Genomic DNA, 17,981 nt, shown 5'->3' on the forward strand with positions numbered 1-17,981 from the left:
AAGTGGGAAGGGCCTGATGTCCTGGGTGTAGTAGCAGGGTGTGGGGTTAGGGGCTATAGTTGGGAGAGTCAGTCAAGGTAAGAAAATAAGGTGCTTAAAGGGCAGTTTCAGTACTGTCCAAATGTGCATCCACCTCAGGTGCCATCATTTACTTAAAGGATTTGGGCTTTCTGAAACCCTCAGAGAGACTTGAAGGAACTGGTGTGAGCCCCACAGAGAAATCTCCAGGGAAACTCAGGAATTCCCCTAAGTGGAGAGGGGCAGACAGAAGATCACCACACCCCCTGGCTGGAATTTAAAGGTCTGGCCTAGAGGGGATGGATTCCTGGTATACCCACATTCAAGTCCATATCCCGGGCTTCTCTCTCACCACTGACAGGAATTCTATAAATTCTATGTTAATAAGTCGTACTTTTGAAAATTGAAGTATTTTCTTTTTGTCTCCATAAACCACAGGTGAATGAAACTTGGAAGCTTGACAATTGTACAATGGGAATCTGTACAGGAAACAACACTGTTTCAGTGATACCACTGAAATGTCCACATGTTAAGTCGGTTACATGTCAAAACGGGTTGCAACCCAAAAGAATTTATGACCAATCTGGCTGCTGCTATCATTATGAGTGTGACTGTGAGTATTGGGAGAACTGCATTGCTAACATTAAATTGTGATGTAAAAGATACGGAGATAAAGCTTGCATACTGGAGCAGCAACATATGGTTCACTGTTCCACAGTCGAACTTGCCTATCCCGCAATACAACATCCTTAATATTTAATGATTCATTAGAAAAAGGTGTAGCCTGGCAGAGAGGTAATGTAATTCTTATATTTAAGAAGGGGGACAGAACGTGTCCAGGGAATTTTAGACCAATCAGCTTAACATCATTGATAGGAAAGATAATGTGATCCTTACTACAGGAGAGAATAGAAGAACATCCCAAAATGTGAAACATAATGAATAGTCAGCATGGATTTCAAAAGAGAAAATCTTGCTTGGCCAACCTGACTGAATTTTTTTGAAGAGGTAACACAGAAAGTAGACAATGGTAATGCAGTAGATGTAATTCATCTGGGTTTTCAAAAGGCTTTTGATAATGTGTCCCAGAATAGGCTAATGAATAAGGTCAGAGAACGTGGAGTCAGGGACAAGTGGCAGAATGGATTGCTAGCTGGGTTCAAGGCAGAAAGCAGAGACTGAGAGTAAAGGGCAGTTATTCAGAGTGGCAGAAAGTGGGAAGTGGTGTTCCACAAGGATCAATGCTGGGACCACTGATGTTCACAATCTACATTAAGGATTTGGACTTTAGAATCAAAAACACAATTTCTATATTTGCTGATAACACCAAATTGGGTGAGGGGACTGTCAATACTCAGAAGGACTACAACAAATGATAGGTGGACATCAATAAATTTATTAGAAGAGTTGCAGCAGCCTTGACTACTAGAGGATGAAGGAGTCAATGCAGCTGCAATGAAAGCCAGCATACAGGAGCTCTTGTTGTGGTCGCAGATCAGTTGAGCATTGAGGGAATGGAATCCCTTACTGTTGATGATTCTCACTGGCTGGTTAGTCAGTGCCTTGATGAGTACATGGGTGCAATTGATGACACTGCCCCTGGGGAAATTCAGTGATGGAGATGGGACCCATGATCCTCCATTCCAGCAAAGCCCCGTCTGTCTAGAATTGATTATACTGTCCAGCTCTCGCAGAGTATCAGTGAACCGCGAGATGCAATGGTGTGCAGCCTTTTGCAAGGTGCCACCAAGGTCTGTTGCTGGTCCTTGGAAGGAGCCAGAGGTGAAGGAATTCAAAGCCACAGTGATTTTGATGGCTATTAGCTGGGCACAATGAGCAGTTCTGTGAGGTGTGAGGCCTTATGCCATGAGGGTACAAACCTCAGTGACTATCTGCCTGGATATTTGCTGTGTCGTGCAGCACTGGCTCTCCAACATGTCTAAGTAGCTCTGACTCCAGTGGTGTAGCCTACGCTGAGAGTATGGAATTTGGTGTCTTCTTGCCCCTCTTCCTTCTCCTCTGCTCTCCTCATGCCCAGGGCTCTGGTCTCCTGCAGAGAATGTTGCTTCAAATTGTGTCTGGAAGCCTTGTCCACTCCTATTATGGTCCCACGATGCTAGGAGGGTGACAAACTCTTGGATTATCCAAGCGCTTAGTGATCACTCTACCTGCAACTTGCTCTGATCTGATGGCATCTGTGTGGCAATGGACGACTCACCCTCTGAGCCTTCCTCCCTTTTATGTGAGCACCTAAGCAGCTATGATTTCTGCTTGCTGTGTATCCACCTTGATGCACTACAGTCTGTCTCTGACCCAGAGTGCAAAATGTGAACATAGCCATCAACGAACATTCACTGAACTCTAAAATGACCTTAATTGGACTTATTAATGGATCAGGGTGGGGGTTCTCAGGGCCATCCACCTCTCCACCCTGATGAAACTCACCAGCACCGGGAATAGTGACAAAAAGCAGGGCACACCGGCCAGTGCCAGTGTTTTCATCAGTGACCCACTTCTGTTCCTGTCCCCAGCAGAAGCTAAAAATCCTGTCTCAAAAGATCTCTGACTAATCCAAAATAGAAAGATCAACATTTAGTGGAAAGGTTTGTATCATATTTTCCTTCTGTTGAAAAATGATTAAATATACAAATCCTTTAGTTCCTTGGCTGGAAGGAGGGAGGAGTAGGAGCAAGAGGCATGTGTTAACCATGTGAGAGAGGCAGCGATATTCCCTGCTCTCTTGCTTCATTTCCTGACAGCAAAGCAGCAGTTTCTGAAGGTTGCTTTTTCAGGGGGTAGCTAGAAAAATCATTAGGAGGCAGATCCAGATGTGTTAATTAGGAAACCTTTGCAGGGAGATGCTCTCTCTATTTTGCTTGATTATTCTTTAACTCCAATCTTAGGAGCACCCTTCCTACTGCACTAGTGTACCATTTTCCCTATTCCTGTACCCTCTATCCCATTACATCTGTGAGTGACAAAGGGAGAAAGACCTTGAATTTATATAGTGCTGAGTCACAAATTTAGGTTCTCACAAAACACATCACACCTGGCAAATTGCTTTTTTAAGGGAAATCACTTTTGTTGTGTAAGCAAATATGGCAAACAATTTGCGCAAAGAAAGGTCTCCACAAACTGAAAATGAGTTAACTAACCAGCTAATCTATTTTAGCAGTTTTGTTAATGAGTTAATGAGTTTTAAAGAACTACCCTGTTATTCTTCAGGATCTTTTAGACCCAAACAGGCAGATGGGGCCTCAGTTTAACGTCAATTTAATATGTCATCTTAAAGGCACCACCCCTGACAATCTGACATTCCCTCAATGGTGCACTGAAATCTTAACCTCACTGAGGTTGGCGTCACACTTTTTTTTCAATATGCTTCTGTGAAGTGCCCTGGGATGATTTATTATGCTAAAGGTGCTATTTAAATATAAGTTGTTGTTGTTGTTAGCTATTTTCTAAAGTGCTGAGTGGACCTTCAACCCATGAGTTTCTGACTCAGGGGCATGAGTGTAACCACCAGAGCCAAACTGACGCTGCATTATAATGCCGAGTTAAGGAACGCTTCACAGAGTGGACTTAGGACAGCTGGGATGTAGATTGTTGCTGCCCAGATCATTTCACAAATTACTATACAGGCATATACAAAGAGGGGACTTTTATCCCATCGGCCTGGGATGGTCTATACCTCAGTTACGAAGGGGTCCAAGTAAGACTGTTTCTCTTTGTACGATAAAGCATGACTGACTCATAACTTGTTTGTTGATTAACAATCTACACCTTAAATGAATCATTTCCCTGGAAACTCAGAATGTGACTTTGAACTTCCAGGTGTGTGCACTGGATGGGGAGGCAGTCACTACCTTACCTTTGATGGAACTGATTACACATTCCAAGGAAACTGCACTTACATACTGATGAAGCAGATCAAAGAAATAATCAAAGGCTTCAAGATTACCATCGATGACTACTTTTGTGATGCTGAGAAAGAGCTGCCATGCCCCAAAACCATCATAGTATTCTACAAATCTTCAGTAATAACACTGATTCGGACGACTGTCAATGATACAGTGAAAATCAAGGTACCTGCGACATTTCCATTGATGGCAAAAGAAATTAGACAGCTCCCCTGATGATTTAGAATACATGTATTTTCACACCCACCAACAAACTCTCCTATTCAGTCACTTGCAGGTTGCTATTGGATTTCAGCTGGATTGCCAGTGGGGTCACTATCATATTGGTCTCAATGTCCCTGGACCATTGCTAAAAGAGTGCTTGGGTGGATATCAGATGGGGAAAAAATGAGTCTTGGCCATAAGATTCCATGATAGAGCAGCTTGTTATTATTGACCAGTCTCACATATGAAGAAAGGCCACTTTAGGGAGTTACCAGAGGACTGCAAGGACCCATGTAGCTGTACTGAAGCATGAGGCACTGTCTCCATGGGAGGAAAGCTAAGAAATAAAAGCAAAATATTGCAGATGCTGGAAATCTGAAATAAAAATAGAAAGTTCTGGAAATACTTAGCAGGTCTGGCAGCATCTGTGGAGAGAGAAACTTTACACAAAATTTACTCAAAAGGCTAAGAAATAAACTCGGAAATTAAAACAAAGGCAGTAAATAGTATATTCTGAATTATATGCAAGTTAAACTTTAAGGGACTCATTTTTCTCCAGGTGGTGTGGGTGTAAGTTAGGTGCAGTGCACAAGGACTGCACATCACCTTACCTAGCCTAAACCTTTCCCTATTCCTGGGTTTAGATCACTTGAATAGGCCTGAAGTTCCATCGCTATAAACCCACCCATGATTTGTGGCTGGACATGGGTGAAAAAAACAACTGCCATCGCAGGCCTAAGAGGCCCTCACCAGTGTTATTTGCTGCCAACTGCAGGACCCCTTGGCTGCTATCCAAAAACAGCAATGAGATAGCCTTCACAAAAACAAAAATACCTGGAAAAACTCAGAAGCTCTGGCAGCATCTGCGGAAAGGAACACAGTTAACATTTCGAGTCCGAATGACCCTTCAACAGAACTAAATAAAAATAGAAAAGAGGTGAAATATAAGCTGGTTTAAGGGGTGGGTGGGGGGGGTGGGACAAGTAGAGCTGGATAAAGGGCCAGTGATAGGTGGAGATAACCAAAAGATGTCATAGACAAAAGGATAAAGAGGTGTTGAAGGTGGTGATATTATCTAAGGAATGTGCTAATTAAGGGTAGAAAGCAGGACAAGCAAGGTACAGATAGCCCTAGTGGGGGTGGGTGGGGTGAAGGAATCGAAAAAGGCTAAAATATAAAACAATGATGGAAATACATTTAAAAACAATGGAAATAGGTGGGAAAAGAAAAATCTATACAAATTATTGGGAAAAAAAGGGGGGGATCGGAAAGGGGGTGGGGATGGAGGAGAGAGTTCATGATCTAAAATTGTTGAACTCAATATTCAGTCTGGAAGGCTGTAAAGTGCCTAGTCAGAAGATGAGATGCTGTTCCTCCAGTTTGCGTTGAGCTTCACTGGAACATTGCAGCAGGCCAAGGACGGACATGTGGGCATGAGAGCAGGGTGGAGTGTTAAAATGGCAAGCGACAGGGAGGTCTGGGTAATGCTTGCAGACAGACTGAAGGTGTTCTGCAAAGTGGTCACCCAGTCTGAGTTTGGTCTCTCCAATGTAGAGGAAACCGCATTGGGAGTAGGAAATGCAGTAGACTAAATTGAGGGAAGTGCAAGTGAAATGCTGCTTCACTTGAAAGGAGTGTTTGGGCCCTTGGACGGTGAGGAGAGGGGAAGTAAAGGGGCAGGTGTTGCACCTTCTGCGGTTGCATGGGAAGGTGCCGTGGGAGGGGGTTGAGGTGAAGGGGGTGATGGAGGAGTAGACCAGGGTGTCCCAGAGGGAAGGATCCCTGCGGAATGCCGCCGGGGTGGGTGGTGAAGGGAAGATGAGTTCGGTGGTGGCATCATGCTGGAGTTGGCGGAAATGGCGGAGGATGATCCTTTGAATGCGGAGGCTGGTGGGGTGATAAGTGAGGACAAGGGGGACCCTATCATGTTTCTGGGAGGGAGGAGAAGGCGTGAGGGCGGATGCGCGGGAGATGGGCCGGACACGGCTGAGGGCCCTGTCAACCACCGTGGGTGGAAAACTTCGGTTAAGGAAGAAGGAGGACATGTCAGAGGAACTGTTTTTGAAAGTGGCATCATCAGAACAGATGCGATGGAGGTGAAGGAACTGAGAGAATGGGATGGAGTCCTTACAGGAAGCGGGGTGTGAGGAGGTGTAGTCGAGGTAACTGTGGGAGTTGGTAGGCTTGTAATGGATATTGGTGGACAGTCTAACACCAGAAATTGAGACAGAGAGGTCAAGGAAGGGAAGGGAAGTGTCAGAGATGGACCATGTGAAAATGATGGAGGGGTGGAAATTGGAAGCAAAATTAATAAATTTTTCCAGGTCCAGACGAGAGCATGAAGCCGCACCGAAGTAATCATCAATGTACTGGAAAAAGAGTTGTGGGAGGGGGCCGGAGTAGGACTGGAACAAGGAATGTTCCACATACCCCATAAAGAGACAGGCATAGCTGGGGCCCATTCAGGTACCCATAGCCACACCTTTTATTTGGAGGAAGTGAGAGGAGTTTAAGAAGAAATTTTTCAGCGTGAGAACAAGTTCAGCCAGACGGAGGAGAGTAGTGGTGGGTGGGGATTGTTCGGGCCTCTGTTCGAGGAAGAAGCGGAGAGCCATCAGACCATCCCGGTGGGGGATGGAGGTGTAGAGGGATTGGACGTCCATGGTGAAGAGGAGGCGGTTGGGGCCAGGGAACTGGAAATTGTTGATATGATGTAGGGTGTCAGAGGAATCACGGATGTAGGTGGGAAGGGACTGGACAAGGGGAGAGAGAAGGGAGTCAAGATAGCGAGAAGTGAGTTCCGTGGGGCAGAAACAGGCTGACACGATCGGTCTGCCAGGACAGTCCTGTTTGTGGATTTTGGGTAGGAGGTAGAAGCGGGCCGACCGAGGTTGAGACACTATCAGGTTGGAAGCTGTGGAAGGAAGATCTCCAGAGGAGATGAGGTCAGTAACAGTCCTGGAAACAATGGCTTGATGTTCAGTGGTGGGGTCATGGTCCAGGGAGAGGTAGGAGGAAGTGTCTGCGAGTTGACACTCAGCCTCTGCGAGGTAGAGGTCAGTGCACCAGACAACAACAGCACCACCCTTGTCAGCAGGTTTGATGACAATGTCAGGGTTGGACCTGAGAGAACGGAGTGCAGCAAGTTCAGAGAGAGACAGGTTAGAGCGGGTGAGAGGAGCAGAGAAATTGAGACGACTAATGTCACGCCGACAGTTCTTAATGAAAAGATCAAGAGAAGGTAAGAATCCAGAGGGAGGGGTCCAGGTGGAGGGAGAATATTGGAGATGGGTAAAAGGATCCGTTGAACGGGGAGAGGACTCCTGGCCAAAGAAGTGAGCACGGAGACGAAGGCAGCGGAAGAAGAGTTCAGCATCATGCCGAGCCCGAAATTCATTGAGATGAGGGCGCAAGGGTATGAAACTAAGTCCTTTGCTGAGCACTGAACATTCAGCTTCGGAGAGGGGAAGGTCAGGGGGTATGGTAAATACACGGCCGGGGCTGGGATTGGAAGATGGGATGGGGACAGAGGGACAGGCAGGGATGGAGGGTCCTGGATGGGTGTTGGTGTCGATGAGTTGTTGGAGCTTGCGTTCCTTTGCACCTCAAAGAAAGAGACAAAGTTTCTTGTTGAGGCGTCGGATGAGCCGAAGAATAAAATGAAACTGGGGGCACGCGCAGCTTTGAAAAAGGGTGCTGCGGTGCTGCTGGAGGGAGAGGTCGAGTGTGTTCATGTGGCGGCACATGGCACTGAGTGTGGATCTCAGAATGCGACGGGAACAGCAGTCCGAGGAGTGTTGTATGTCCGCAAGCATTACCCAGACCTCCCTGTCGCTTGCCATTTCAACACTCCACCCTGCTCTCATGCCCATATGTCCGTCCTTGGCTTGCTGCATTGTTCCAGTGAAGCTCAACACAAACTGGAGGAACAGCACCTCATCTTCCAATAGGCACTTTACAGCCTTCCGGACTGAATATTGGGTTCAACAATTTTAGATGATGAACTCTCTCCTCCATCCCCACCCCCTTTCCGATCCCCCCCCCCATTTTGTTTCCAATAATTTATATAGATTTTTCTTTTCCCACCTATTTCCATTGTTTTTAAATGTATTTCCATCCATTATTTTATCTCTACCTTTTAGCCTTTTCGATTCCTTCACCTCACCCCATCCCCACTAGGGCTATCTGTATCTTGCTTGTCCTGCTTTCTACCCTTATTTAGCACATTCCTTAGATAATATCACCACCTTCAACACCTCTTTGTCCTTTTGTCTGTGACATCTTTTGGTTATCTCCACCTATCACTGGCCCTTTATCCAGCTCTACTTGTCCCACCCCCCCTTAAACCAGCTTATATTTCACCTCTCTTCTATTTTTATTTAGTTCTGTTGAAGGGTCATTCAGACTCGAAACGTTAACTGTGTTCCTCTCTGCAGATGCTGCCAGACCTGCTGAGTTTTTTCCAGGTATTTTTGTTTTTGTTTTGGATTTCCAGCATCTGCGGTTTTTTGCTTTTATATGAGATAGCCTTCAGCCAGGTATGTCCTTTACTGCATGCTCAGGGCAAGATACGCTTATTTATCAGCCACACTCTGTTTACCTGCCTAACCCTCTCAGATTCTCAGGCCTGAGAGAGGCTGTGTGCAAACTGTAAGACCCATTTTCTGTGGGTTAACTTTCTTAGTAGCTTCTGCCAAGCAGAAGCTCACGAAACAAATGAGGAACAAGTTGTTGTGATGGTATTTCGATAGAGTTTTGGTGTTTGCACCTGTGGTAAGTATGCTTCCCTACCGAGGAGAATCTGCCCAGAAGTCCAAGTGCAACATAAAGGATCCAGAAACCCCCTGCCTTAAATTTCACCCCTTTTCCTTCTGCTTTACACCTGGGAAATTAATATTAACCAGGCACACAGCAAGGTGAAATCACTCTTCCTGTGTGTTCAAGTAAAAAAGTTACTTCTTAGGTTCTGTACATAGTTATCTATAGACCTAAGTACTGTGAATCTCATCACCTTGTTGTTTGAAGGCAGGGGAAGAAGCCAAGCTGTAGGATACAACCCTGATCGAGACACAGTGTCATCTGAACACTAAAAGCTGTTAAAATTACAAACTTTAGACTTACACTAATTAATGGAAACATTTATATTAAGCTTATATCCACTACTGCTGAACTCTAAGCTTAAACACCACTAATCTGTTCAGTAACTATCAAAATTGACTGAACAGTCTATAATTTATTAATAACATACAACATCAGTTTCGGACTGCTAATCTTAAACTCATACTGATTCTATCAAAAATATTTTCAAAGTGTTCTCGATCATTTCACGAAAAAAAAACCTGATTCTTTTTAAACTGACAACCACATTAGCAGCAGCTTCGTCAACTTTAGGAAGTACAAATGTGACAGGAATAAGGTGGTAGTTGACTGAAAAATTCTGTTTCAATTATACAGGCACTGGTCAATGGGAAGGAGATTATACCATCTTATTACCATGATGGGATAAGGATCAGTTCCTCAGGGATCGCAGTAAAGGCTGAAATTGTTGCCATTAATTCCACCGTTACTTTTAATGGCAAGGACTTTACAATAGACATCCCCTACAAGATCTTTGGGGAAAATGTTGAAGGACAGTGTGGTATGTAACATTTGGATTATTAAGTTTACTTTCAATTTTCAAAATTATATAATGCTGTCTTTGAGTAGAGATTGTGATACGCATTGATACCCTGGAGCTCCCATACGAAAGCTGGTGGAGATTTTTGATGATAGCTTTGACTGTAGTGAATCCTTTCCTGCTGGGGATTAAATAAATTGGAGTTTGGCTGTGGAAATATAAATTGTAGATGATCTTTTGAAAGTCAATACCCTCAATTTCTTTAACCTTTGCTCATTTTCTCAGGGATATTATTTCTGATTTCCTGTTTTCAAGGATATTCCTTTGTAAGAGAAAATCATGGTTACAGAGATGTGAAATGTATAATGTTGTTTTAAATTAAACATTGTGAGTCGAACAAAGGGGAAGAAGTTTACACCAGGGGGACATTTAAGACAGATCAGTCATTTAAGACAAGTCAGATCCTCACATAAAGAGAAATCAACGTTTGGAATAAATCTCCATGTAGAGTTGGAGGGATGAATCCTTGATTCATTTAGGAAACAATTTGATGGCGCAAAGGGGTAACATTAGGATCTGTCTGGATGGATGAATCAAGATGCATGGAATGACCTTTCTCATTCATAACTATCTTGTGATCTTGGTGATGAATTTCAAATAATGTTACAAATTCCCAATTCCCTAGGTACCTGTACAAACAGCAAGAAAGATGACTGCACGTTGCCTGATGGAACAGTCGTATCATCCTGCTCTTATTCAGCACCTTTCTGGCAGACGGAGAACAAGAAGAAACCACACTGTGAAACCAGGCCCTTAACCACAACCCCACCGCCAATACATCATTCAACTCCCCCACGTATGGAAACCACAACCCTTATGCCAACTGTACCAACCACGCCTTGTGCAGCATCAGATATTTGCAAGATCATTTTGGGCCCGTAAGTTATATACCAGTGTGAAAATCTTAACCTGTCTGGATTTGGAATATGATCAACCCATTTAATCAATAAAATGTTTTTTGTCATTTGCTCATGCATCAGGAATTAGACAGCAACATACAAATTGTATCCTAGAAGGATCATTCAACCCTTGACTGCACTGAATTTAAGCACCTTTCAGGGCTGCTCTCTGCCCAAACTATACTCTTCTCAGGGAAGAAATTATTTTGAAAGCTGCAGTCAATTTAACATTCATCATTAGTGGCGAAACATTCTGCATTGCTCTAACGCCTTAACTAAAACTTTCTTCTAGATTCCCCTCTATGTGTTTGCTGCTTTTCTAAGATCACATCACCCTCGATTTACCTGCAGATGGAAGCAATAGGGTAGAATTTACGCCAATGTGGGAGTGAACTTTATTTCAGAGTTGTCATAAGGGCTGGGAGATGAACAGAATGGAGAACACACGGGTATCCACCTCATTGGTGTTCCCCTGAAAAACCCAATGGCGGTGATTCTGTTCTACCCAACCCTGACTCTCCCAACAATGTCTGGGCAGCATGTGGGAAAGGTGGGGTGCATTGTGGGCTGTCAGTGTGTGAGTGTGGGATATCAGTGTAGGACTGTGGACTGTCAATGTATGGGTATGGGATATCAGTGTGCGAGAGTGGGCTGTCAGTGTGCGAGTGTGGACTGTCAGTGTGCGAGTGTGGACTGTCAGTGTGCGAGTGTGGACTGTCAGTGTGTGAGTGTGGACTGTCAGTGTGCGCGTCTGGACTAGCACTGTGCGAGTGTGGACTTTTTGTGTGTAAGTGTGGGCTGTCAGTGTGTGAGTGTGGGCTGTCCCTGTGCGAGTGTGGACTGTCAGTGTGTGAGTGTGTGCTGTCTGTGTGTGAGTGTGGACTGTTAGTCTGTGAGTGTGGACTGTCCATGTGCGAGTGTGGACTGTCCGTGTGCGAGTGTGGACTGTCAGTGTGCGAGTGTGGAATGTCCGTGTGCGAGTGTGGGCTGTCAGTGTGCAAGTGTGGACTGTCAGTGTGCGAGTGTGGGCTGTCCCTGTGCGAGTGTGTACTGTCACTGTGCGAGTGTGGGCTGTCCGTGTGCGAGTGTGGGCTGTCAGTGTGCGAGTGTGAGCTGTCAGTGTGCGAGTGTGGGCTGCCCCTGTGCGAGTGTGGACTATCAGTGCGCAACTGTGGACTTTCGGTGTGCGAGTGTTGGCTCTCCCTGTGCCAGTGTGGACTGTCCGTGTGCAAGTGTGGACTGTCAGTGTGTGAGTGTGGACTGTCCATGTGCGAGTGTGGGCTGTCAGTGTGCGAGTGTAGGCTTTTAGTGTGCGAGTGTGGACTGTCAGTGTGCGAGTGTAGGCTGTCAGTGTTTGCGTGTGGACTGTCAGTGTGCAAGTTTGGCCTGTCAGTGTTTGAGTGTGGTCTGCTGCTGTGTCAGTGCTATCTGTCAGTGTGTAGTGTGGACTGCCATTGTGTGTAACATGGGCTTTAAACATGTGAACCGTATGCGTTTTAAGCATAGGTGTAATATTGGCTGTAAGCTTGTGTTTTATGAACTGCACGTGTGTGTAAAGGGTGAATTTTAACCGTGTGTATAGGGTGAATATTAAGTGTGTGCCATGTGTGCTTAAGTGTGTGTGTAGTGTGTGTTTTAAGTGTGTGTGTAGTGTGTGTTTTAAGTTTGTGTGTAGTGTGTGTTTTAAGTGTGTGTGTAGTGTGTGGCTTAAGTGTGTGTGTAGTGTGTGGCTTAAGTGTGTGTGTAGTGTGTGTTTTAAATGCAATCTGAAAGTTGTGTTGGGTCATTCCCTCTGCCATTTAAACTCGTGTTCTTGCCATTGCACATTGGGTAGTTCCCTGAGATGGATGGCTGAAGAGCCTGTCTGCTTCCGGTATGTGACCATTTGTTTTATGCAAACTGGTATCCTGTGATATATTAGACCAAGGAATCAATTTATACTGTAAAGTACACAGGAAGTGAGACATCCCAATTCAACTTTACAAATCTGTAAAATAATTTTTGTTTCCTCAGTGCCTTTTCAAAATGCCATGATATAGTCCTTCCAAAGCCATACTATGAAGCATGTGTACGTGATAGCTGCCACAACCGGAATAAAACAATCATATGTTCCAGTTTAGAAATCTATTCTAAAATATGCCAATCTAAAGGAGATATCTGTGTCAACTGGCGAGAGCATGCCAACGGATCTTGTCGTGAGTAATTAAATCTACCTTCATAGAATTTGGACATTTTCAAACATGGATGTGTAAGAAACATATCAATTATCAACTCAGGCAGTAAATATTTGTACAGGTTTAGGTTTCATGCACTGATTCTCAAGTTGTCTCATTGAATTTAACCCAAACAGAATATCACTGCCCTGCAACGATGGAATATAAATCATGTGAGTCAAAGGAGCAGCCTACTTGCAGTTCAAGGTTTGTTGTACTTATTTATCAAAGAATTATAAATGATAACATTTGAATTGCTTTCTCTCTCTTTTCCTTTTTCACTCTCTCCACACGCCCACCCCCACTGACTGTATATAATTGATACTTTGTCTTTCATGATTAGGTATACTGACAAAAATGCCCCTATTGTCAAGAGTGGTCATAATGAAGGCTGTTTTTGCCCAGCTGGGAAGATCCTTTTTGCACCATTAGACATCTGTGTGGACATCTGTGGTAAGAATATTCCTTCAGTATAGTCACTGCCTCCTTCCAGCAATTGAATCTTGCCCAGAAAACTGCATAGTTCACCTTTGGACTGAGTGTATCTCTAACTTGTTTGCCATAGCAACAGGGGAGGGATTTTATTTGCATCTGAGAACTGCAGACAAAATTGTCCATATTTGGGATTATGTAATATGCAAAGGGAGAATAAAATTCAGGAAAATAACACCAAAGAAAAGTACATTTCAATCATGTGGTTATTTTATTTAATAGCCTTGCATGCAGCTGGTTGCTCATCCCTTGAAGTGTTATTGTCTCCTGATTGGCAATCACTTATTTTCATTCAGTCCTCTTTGAATGAGTTTTACCTATTCTTCCTCTCTATTATTTTTATTCATTCATGGGATGTGGGCATCGCTGACTAGGCTAGCATTTATTGCCTGAACCTAATTGTCCTTGAGGAGGTGGTGTTGAGCTGAAATAAAAACGGAAAATGCTGGAAAAATTCAGCAAGCCTGGCAGCATCTGTGGAGAGAGAAACAGAGTTAACGTTTCGAGTGCTCTGAAGAAGAGTCATACAAACTCTATTTTTCTCTCCTTAAATGCTGCTGGACCTGCTGAGTTTAATCCGGCATTTTCTGTTTTTATTTCAGATTTCCAGCATCCGCAGTATTTTGCTTTTATTCTGGTGGTGAGCTGGTTGTGATTATTTCGTTTTTACCGTGTTTAGCTGCTGCATCAGTTTATGAAACATTATTTGTGGTTTGTTTTAATTTACTAGAGTGCATCGGGCCCGATGGGAAGCCAAGACAGGTAAGTTCTTCAGATAAACAGATAACATATCAGCACATTTAATATTCATTTCAGTTTTAACCTATATATAGATCTCCTGACATGTCTTTGTGTATTTATGACAGATTGGTGAAACGTGGTCGAGCAATTGTCAGGATTGTTTCTGCAATAATGCAACACTAAGCATTGTCTGTAAACCCCGTAAATGCCCAACATTGCCACCAGTAAGATGCAAAGGCCCCGGTCTTGTGCCAGTAGCTGATAGAAGCCAAAGTGAATCATGCTGTACAAAAATCCAGTGTGGTAAGTGAGAAATGTTACCAATCATGCTCCATCGGAATATTCCACTGTGCAGCTGTAGGGTGAGATGTTCCAGTATCCAAAAAATTCTACCTATTTGACCAAGAAAGAGATTTTGTTTATTTATGTAATAATTTTGATAAATGTTAAATTCAATTCACAGAGGGATAAGTCCCAGCACCATGAACCAGTTAGAATGTTGATCAGGACAATAGCTGAAGTACCATATGAAACAGTTGTCAAAGCTGTGTAATCTCACGTATTTCATCATTTTTGAGATAATCAGGAGTCATTAAGCACACCCTGTACCTGTTCAACCTTTCATACAAGCATTATTTTTTCAATATGCCCAAAAAGGGCTGTGGTAAACAAACAATGGGATCATCTTAGCCCCCACATCATTGCAATAGATTTCTCATTGAAGCTGTTAACTTAGATTGACAGCTCAGAAAGCCAATCTTGAAGCGAGAAAGCTAAGGGAGAGATCACCCTTTGTCTCTCTGCCAGGTAAATCAGTTTTGAATGGTATGAGCAGTATGACAGAGTCAGTATGCAGGTATAACAAGGAATTAGAAAGGCAAACAGAATTGCAAGGAGGATGGAGTATAAAAAGATCAACATCTTGCTACAGCTGTACAGGGCATTGGTGAGATCACACCTAGAGTATAATGTACAGTTTTGGTCACCTTACTTAAGGAGGAATATATTTGTCTTCATAACGTACGGTTTAAGCACAAAGACTGGAGGAATATTAAAAAAACAAAGTTCTTTTATTCCACTGGCATCAAAACTGTAGAAACAGTCCAGGGAAAGCATAACTCCAATGAAACAACTATTTGCAGAGAATACTCATCGCCAGTGCTCCAGATCTCTATCCTAGTCAGAGCCTCGGCTCCTCAGCACGGCACTCACCAGGTGTGTTCAGGCTTGCCCTATTGCCAAGCTCCACACTGCAACCCTGTGCCCCTCTCTCTCCATGAGGCTTCTTAGACTCAGGGGAACTGCCAGTCAGTCTTACTAGGTCCCAATTCCCTTTCCTGGCTCCTCAGCCACCTTCAGGGGCTTCAAGCTGCCCCAGGCTCTTAGCCACACTGCCTCTCAAGGCCTAGGCTCCTGGCTGCTTTCTCCTCTACCTCACAGCTTCTGGCTCTGCCCCTCAGCTTGTCAAAGACACTTCTCCCTGCAGGGAGGAGCCCACAGGGGCCAAATAGTTCCCCTACTTGGTGCTGACCCCACCATAACCATCTGATGCCAGAGGCCCTGCTACTCATTGCAGGCAATTCAGAGAAGTTCATTAGGCTCATCTCTGGATGAGGGGTTTGTGTTATGAGGAAAGGTTGAGCAGGCCTATATTCCTTGGAGTTTAGCAGAATGAGAGGTGATCTTACTGAAACACATAGAAACATAGAAACTAGGAGCAGGAGTAGGTCATTCGGCCCTTCCAGCCTGCTCCACCATTCAATATGATCATGGCTGATCCTCTATCTCAACATCATGCTCCCACTTTCTCCCCATACCCCTTGATGCCCTTAGAGTCCAGAAATCTATCTTTTTCCTTCTTAAATATATTCAGTGACATAGCCTCCACGTGTTATGTGGTAGAGAATTCCACAGGTTCACCACCCTCTGAATGAAGACATTTCTCCTCAGCTTAGTCCTAAATGGTCTACTCCCATATCCTGAGACTGTGACTCCTTGTTCTAGACACCCCTTCCCGCCCCCCGCAGCCAGAGGAAATATCATCCCTGCATCCAGTCTGTCCATCCCTATCAGAATTTTATACATTTCAATGAGATCCCCTCTCATTCTTCTAAACTCCAGTGAATTTGGGCCTAGTCGGCCCAACCTCTCCTCATATGATAATCTGCCATCCCAGGAATCAGTCTGATGAACCTTAGTTGCACTCCCTCTATGGCAAGCATATCCTTTCTTAGGTAAGGAGACCAAAACTTCACACAGGTGTGGTCTCACCAAGGCCCTGTACAGCTGCAGCAAGAACATCCTTGCTCCTGTACTCAAGTCCTCTCGCAATGAAGGTCAACATATAATTTGCCTTAACTGCTTGCTGCACTTGCATGCTTGTTTTCCATGATTAGTGTACAAGGACACCCAGGTCCCTTTGTACATCAACATTTCACAATCTATCAACATTTAAATAATACTCTGCCATTCTGTTTTTCCTATCAAAGTGGATAACTTCACACTTGTCCACATTATACTGCATCTGTCATGCATTTGCCCACTCACTCAATCTTTCTAAATTGCCTTGAAGCCTCTTAACATTCGCCTCTGTTTACATTCCTACCTAGTTTCATGTTGTAAGCAAACTTGGAAATATTACATTTGGTTCCCTAATCCAAACCATTGATTTATATTGTGAATAGCTGGGGCCCAAGCACTGATCCCTGAGGTACCCCACTAGCCACCGCCTGCCATTCTGAAAAAGACCCATTTATTCCTATTCTCTGTTTCCTGTCTGCTAATCAATTCTCATTCCATGCCAGTATGTTACCCCTAATCCCATGTGCTTTAATTTTACACACTAACCTCTTATGTGGGACTTCACTGTTGCTGGGTCAAAATCCTGGAACTCCCCTTCCTAACAGCACTCTGGGTGTACCTACACCACATGGACTGCAGCGGTTCAAGAAGGCAGCTCAACACCACCTTCTCAAGGGCAACTAGGGATGGGCAATAAATGCTGGCCCAGCCAGTGAAGCCCACATCCCGTGAATGAATAAAAAAAAAGTTATCAAAAGCTTTCTGAAAATCCAAATGCACCACATCCACTGGTTCTCCCTTATCTATTCTGCTAGTTACATCCTCAAAAAAACTCCAGTAGGTTTGTCAAACATGATTTCACTTTCATAAATCCATTTGTCTAATCCTGTTGATACTTTCCAAGTGTCCGGTTATCACATCCTCAATAATAGAAACTAGCAGTTTCCCTTCTATTGATATTAGACTAACCGGTCTGTAATTTGCTGTTTTCTCCCTCCCTTTTTTAAATAGTGGGGTTACATTTGCCATCCTCCAATCTTCTGGGACTGTTCCAGAATCTACTGAATTTTGGAAGTTGACAACCAACACATCCATTATTTCCATGGCCACCTCCTTTAGTACCCCAGGATGTGGATTATCAGGCTCTGGAGATTCATTGGCTTCCTTAGTTTTTTTAGTAATACTAATTTCCTTCAATTCCACCTTCTCACTAGACCTTTAGTTCCCTGGCATTTCTGGGAAGTTATTTGTGTCTTCCTCCATGAAGACAGAACTAAAGTAGTTGCTTAATTACTCTGCCATTTCTTTGTTCCCTGTTATAAATTCTCCTGTTTTGCACTGTAAGGGACCTACATTTGTCTTCACTAATCTTTTCCTTCTTACATACTTATAGAAGGTTTTACAGCCCTCTTTTATATTCCTTGCATGTTTACTCTCATACTCTATTTTCCCCCTCTTAATCAATCTTTGGTCCTCCTTTGCCGAACTCTAAACTGCTCCCAATCCTCAGGCTTGC

The 17,981-nt window shown here is 43.9% G+C and overlaps 1 protein-coding gene across 1 annotated transcript in view; it reads left to right on the forward strand.

The window, feature by feature from the left end:
• The window catches only part of LOC144685061 (mucin-5B-like), a 287,277-nt gene that overhangs the window by 245,277 nt on the left and 24,019 nt on the right, over positions 1-17,981 (forward strand). The window contains exons 39-47 of the mRNA XM_078549595.1: positions 457-631; positions 3,853-4,103; positions 9,597-9,780; positions 10,445-10,697; positions 12,732-12,913; positions 13,069-13,138; positions 13,275-13,384; positions 14,154-14,185; positions 14,290-14,467. Coding sequence (XP_078405721.1) covers positions 457-631; positions 3,853-4,103; positions 9,597-9,780; positions 10,445-10,697; positions 12,732-12,913; positions 13,069-13,138; positions 13,275-13,384; positions 14,154-14,185; positions 14,290-14,467 — 1,435 coding nt within the window. The remainder of the gene's footprint in view (positions 1-456; positions 632-3,852; positions 4,104-9,596; positions 9,781-10,444; positions 10,698-12,731; positions 12,914-13,068; positions 13,139-13,274; positions 13,385-14,153; positions 14,186-14,289; positions 14,468-17,981) is intronic.

The sequence above is a fragment of the Cetorhinus maximus genome, chromosome 9 (assembly GCF_964194155.1).
Source record: "Cetorhinus maximus chromosome 9, sCetMax3.hap1.1, whole genome shotgun sequence".
In the NCBI taxonomy this organism is placed as follows: Eukaryota; Metazoa; Chordata; class Chondrichthyes; order Lamniformes; family Cetorhinidae; genus Cetorhinus; species Cetorhinus maximus.